Source organism: Saccoglossus kowalevskii, chromosome 14 (assembly GCF_978046115.1).
Source record: "Saccoglossus kowalevskii chromosome 14, keSacKowa6.1, whole genome shotgun sequence".
Classification (NCBI taxonomy): Eukaryota; Metazoa; Hemichordata; class Enteropneusta; family Harrimaniidae; genus Saccoglossus; species Saccoglossus kowalevskii.
In genome coordinates, this window is record NC_140654.1 from 13,460,884 (window position 1) to 13,466,883 (window position 6,000).

The 6,000-nt window shown below is 35.8% G+C and overlaps 1 protein-coding gene across 5 annotated transcripts in view; it reads right to left on the reverse strand.

Annotated features, from left to right (window-relative positions):
• The window catches only part of LOC100370729 (protein scribble homolog), a 111,501-nt gene extending 105,733 nt beyond the window's left edge, over nucleotides 1-5,768 (reverse strand). For all 5 annotated transcript variants that reach the window (XM_085507931.1, XM_085507933.1, XM_085507934.1 and 2 more), the window contains exons 1-2: nucleotides 5,432-5,768; nucleotides 4,915-5,032 (exon numbers count right to left, since the gene is read on the reverse strand). In XM_085507931.1, coding sequence (XP_085364057.1) covers nucleotides 4,915-5,032; nucleotides 5,432-5,593 — 280 coding nt within the window. In that variant the 5' untranslated portion in view covers nucleotides 5,594-5,768. The remainder of the gene's footprint in view (nucleotides 1-4,914; nucleotides 5,033-5,431) is intronic.
• Nucleotides 5,769-6,000: the final 232 nt, after the last annotated feature.

Sequence of the window (6,000 nt, forward strand, 5' to 3'; positions counted from 1 at the left end):
AGGAGACAATAATGATAACAACAAATTCAAATTTTCATTCTGTGCTGTGGTCAGTTGGTGGGAGGAACCATATAGCACAATACAAGGATACAAGGCTATTAAAAAAGATAACACTCTATAACTGACACACTGCACTTCAATTAATCCCTGGCCTCACATGACCTCATTTAACACGCACAGACCCTATCAGTATAATAAGGTATATACCACTAAATGAAATACCTACAGTGTCACGAAATTAACTACTTCAAGTACCCATCTGCATTAAGATGTGATAAGTATAGGGTTGGAGAGGGGGGTGGGGCACATGCGAAAACATAAAAATACAGAAAGGTGGAACGTGCAAACAACTGAGTGGTCGGCCTATGTGGCCTTTTACCTTAGGGTACAAAGTTCAATTTAAAATACAAAAGTAATGGCACTACTGATATTTTCACAAATTCTAAAGCAGTTATTAACTAGACAGGACCTGAGTTTTCATTACAGGTGAATTAATCACCAACTTCATTAACTGATTATGACCTTTTTTATAACAAGAATGAATAGTGCAGATGTGGATCTGCCAAGACACTAGTTAATTATGCGTTTAAGCATAAAGACCTAACCCTAAATTTCCATGCGTCGCTGCCAGAGTCCAGGGGAACATAGATAACACTATGTAAAATAAAAATACAATTTTATTATGACACACTACAGAAAACCAGAGTTAGCACTGATGGGAGCAGACCATAACTGGGGCACAACTCCATGTCAACTACAGACAGCTTAGACAAAACACAATAGACTGCATAACTGAGTTATCTTTCGCTGACAGCATACCTGAAATACCTAGTCTCAAAGGTCTATATAGAACACAAGGGTTGAATTCGTGCATAGGTCAATGGTCAATGCAATTCAACAGGGATACATTTGCTTGATCAGAAGAGCAAAATCTTAAGGATTAATGACCCACAAAATACATGGCAGATAAAAAACGAGACTTCTAAGAGATTTGGGTTACTGTTATGGGGGGGGGGCTTACTTAGAATTCGATCAACGTTCCTTTTAAATATAAAGTATAGTCATTCACTCCATTGAAAGAAATACATGAAATACAACATTACTGTAATGACCATAGCTAATTTGCATAGAAATAAATGATAGTAAATGCATTCATAACTTATTTGTCCCCATCCCCACAAGCGTCATTTGCAGGCAATTTAGTTTAGTGACCTCACAAAGTTGTGTCGTAAATGTCTTCATCCGAGCAAGAAGTTTCTTATTAATGTTACTCGTCACATTTTTTATCTTAACACTTCATTTCTTGACACTGATAGAAATGTTATTTCAAAAGATGCAATAAAATATTATTATTATTAATAATATTAAACTTGCTTTTTTGAGGTGATAGTAGATTCAACAGCCAGGTACACCAAATTGTTATAACTTTGTGTCATCATGGGTAAATAGTTTTACAAATTAACAATAAATCATAATACTGTGTGCTGCAACATTGTGTTTTTATTGGTGATCGGGACCATTTATCCAGTTATCAGACGATAAAAGGGCAATGTTTGGGGTCAACGTATGAAAGCACAAACAAGATTGCATAGGTTTCCACATTTTAGTTTGTTGATGTTTCAAGGTTTTATAATTGAAATAAAAGACTCTGCGCTGTCCATTATCTAGGGAGTAAAAGACAAGACGCTGCCCATTATCGCAATTTATTAATCACCACTATCGGAATTAGAGGTTCATATGACGTCATAGCTTAACATTATCGGCGGAATCGGCCCATCCTGTAATATTGACCATCATGTATGAGATGTGGCCGAGAGGAACTGGAATATTACCACCAGTCAATACAATGACATGCATCAAGTTCTATTGTATATGTATCAAGTTTGAACCAAATCCATTCACACTGAGAACTGAGATCCGGTGAAAATGTGTTATTTTTGGTATTAAAATGGCTGCCAATTGGAAAACTTGAACCTGATCATGGAACAAATGCTTGCGTAAACTCAACTTTGTTCACCTTTTAAAAGTGAACCTATATATTTTTTTCTGTATTTTTTCACAAAACCTGTAACCAATGAAAAAAAGCGATAACTAAATCGGCTCAGTTTCACGCTAAAAATACTAAATCTCTATGATTCCATTCCACAGCTCTTCACTTTTTTATAAGTATAGCTGATGGCGTTACACTTCTTACTTTGGGGGATAGCTCAGCTCTTCACTTTTTTGTAAGTATAGCTGATGGCGTTACCCTTCTTACTTTGGGGGACAGCACAGTCTCCTTAAGATTATATGATTATGTTTCAAAGTCAGCAATGTAGGCATGAAAACACTCACACCTGCCACTCAAAGACTATCAGTTTCAGTCACAATTACATCAACCGTAATTCTTGAAACCTATTTTCCTGGAGAGAATACAGTCTATTTTAATGCAGCACCAAAAAAATCATTAAACATTCCCAAAATGTGTTCAGATAATTAAATATTTTGTTACAAATAAAATATAGCATTTACCGTAAATTTACATTATTTTGACTTATTTATTTTTACTTAAAGGCTAAATCAGCTAAAAAAAGCAAAATTTTTTTTTTACAATAATTTACATGCACAATATTCACTCAATTCGAAGCACATCTCCAATGGAAGCATACACAAACTAAAAATGTTATTTAGTGTATACAAGATCATTAAAATATGACATATTTTGACCACAGCCACAACTGTGTAATCTACATAAGCACATGTGCTATTAATATATCAAATACAGTAACATCATTTCAAATAAACAAATCTAGATTACTGTAAAGGGGTTGATTATTCACTGGGTTTTAATTTTACTTATTTCGCTGACTGGAAAATGCGCTAAATTAAAACATAGCGAATATGTAAAATTTAGCATAGAACACATTATCTGAAATAATAAAACCGTGAATTTAAAACCCACTGAATATGCCTGAAATGGTAAATCAGCAACATTTAAACCCAGTGAAAATTAGTCATTTTACAGCATAGCCAATGCACGAACACATTTTTAACAACAACAACAAATTCCATAACACAAGCTATGACACAGCACAGAACATAAATATGATAACGATTTGAAATAAACTATATCAAGTTTCCTGTATGATAATGTCTAGCGCACAGACTAATTTGAACAACCCTCTAGGCCAAATAGGAAGAATAAAACAGTCAGATCGTTAGCACAGTGGGGCTACCTATACTGTGTGTAAGCTATTGATTCGCATATTTATTTACATAAAAGCAAACTGCAGGAATTCAAGATCTAAATTTGCACAACAATAAACAGCCCTAATTGTCCTTCCCCGAATAGCCTTTGAGACCCTCAAGCTATTGTCATGCAAATATCTTTGGTCAATTCTGGAGTTCAAGGGCAGGGGATTTTATAGATGGCATATAAAAGTGCATGTATAGAAGCCATGTACATCTTAGGAATGGGGGTGATGAGGGTGACTAAAAACAAAAAGTTGAAACTGGGTTAAAAGCATTACAAGACATTTATCAATATATACAGTATTTGTATACAGAGAAGAGATCTTTTTAGGAAGACAATATTCCGCCACACTGTGATGATATAGTCTATTGCAGCTTTCTGATTAATAGCCCTTTGATAAATCATGGCATCAAACTGTCCAAATAATAAATGAAATATTAATTTACTCAGTAAATATACTGCACATTGTTGATGAAACTGAGAGTAGCACAGTGCGATCCTTTGAATAAAACATCCATGCAAAGCGACTGTGTTGTTACAAAAAAAAAAAGTAATATAATTTTGGAATTAATAAATTCTATATATAAATACAAGACCTGTATTATATGCCAGCAATCAACACATGGAGAATATTTTTTGTGGATCATCGTGGTGGTAAAAAGTTCACAAAGGTCATAAAGACAGAACAGTCACAGCATCTTTTACAATATAAAATCATGAGAACACCAAGCAGTCGAAAAAACACACTACGCACTATTCCATGATTCATAGCATTTATGTGATGGTGTAAGTATTAGATATTTTTGAAAGGGTTGTGCCATTGATGCTGATATCCAATATTAGGTGTTCTTTCTAAATCAGGAATGACTATGATTCTTTTAACAGAACACGCCGCCTGCACATAAATGGTGTCATAATAGTACTGTAAAAGTGAACACATCAAACCAATTATTTTTATAGATCTCTTACACTTAGCTTACATAACATAGCCTTGAGGTGATAAAATAAAATCGGTAATTTACATAACCTAAGAACATAGTGTCATCCATCATATACCATAAACAGTAATGTTTCATTTTGTCCATTTTCTGATTACAACACACGATTTCTTTTCCTCTACTTGCCATAATTATCTTTCACAATAACATTCCTTCAGTTGAGTAGGTCAGTCAGATTTGAAAGTGTATTGATCAACAATGACATATTTTTACAGATATGTCTTATCTCGTGTTGACCTCGATTTCAACATCAAAGGTTCAAGACCCAAGGAAAATTACAACAAGATTACGAACAATATTTATTGTATTGTAGTATCCTTTTTTTTTATGAATCAAAAGTGTATAACTCACTGCCATTTCATTACCGGTAAATATTGTTGATACCATTACACTGTGTTCAATACAACATGTTACAAGTCAGGACTTCAAACAGTTCAACCTCAGCTGCAACGTTGGTTGGGTGGTGTTATTACTATAACTTTATTGATTATGCTGTTGTTTTCTCGCCCCAAGTATATTGCCCCAGATGGATTAGAGATAAAAACCCACCCACACATTCACATCGTAATTAGTTTACGTGGAGCGATGGATACAACCAGTCAAAACATGGACTGGGGAATGCGCTAATTGGCGCTCCATTGCCATGCTGAAAGGGGAAAACAAGCGCTTGTTTACAAAACTTACCGTTTCGACTTATGTCAAGCTCGATCAGGTTCATGAAGTTTCCGACTTCAGGGGGCAATGCTTCAATTTCATTGTCACTTAGTCCGAGTTTGCGGATATTCAATAAGCGAAAGAAAGGCTGTAAAAATGTGGGAAAAAACAGTACAGTAAGATACGTAATTATATGGATCAGCGGAAGCCCACACAACACATGTAAGGGCGTAGACAAATGGACGGCGTCAAAAAATGAATTACATTTGTTAGGTTGCAGAGGGCAAATGAAATCGACGCACACGTAAACCGGTCATACATGAATTATATTTAATTATACAATAATTAATTATAGCAATGTGACAAACCCGGAAAAAAACGTAAAAACGACGAAGCGATAAGCGTAACTGGAGTGCATCGATACAGTGCCTGATACAATAGCAGACAGGAAAAGGACTCGATGGAGCATTTACTGACATATTTGCTTTTCTGTCACCGATTCTAGCCAAGTTGTGGCCCAGTTCATATTCAGTGAATGCGTACTCACCCTATTTAATTCCCTGAGCTGGTTGGCATCGAGGTAAAGTTCTTCTAAACTCCGTGCATAGCGGTATACATCGTCCGGTATCATGGTGAGATTACAGTGTCGCCGCTCAATAATATCCACCTGCCTGTTGCAGGCACGGAATAAAGGGATACAGCGAAACATGATTGACGAAATTCCGGTGGCAAGTATTCCTAGGGTATTTCCTCAGACTCACATGGGCTCGATCGGCGCGCAAAAACGATGCAAAAACAAGACACAAGTACTGTTTCCCCTCGAAAGTTTACGTACCACTCCTATGAAGACATAACTGAGGACTGCAAACCGACAAGATGTCCGCCCGTATGACGTCAGAATTACCCAGGATGCAATGTGACCCGGGAAATGCCGGAAGTGCAAGGCAGATGCTTTGCAGTCTCAGCTGGTAATCTCGTGTATTTATTTCATAAATTTCCTAAATTACCAGGGGAACAATATTCCGGATTTGTTTCAATTTACAATAAAATTGCAATATAAATTCGGTTTGGAATTTCTGCTATTTGAAACAAGAATGCTCTGCAGTATCAATTCTA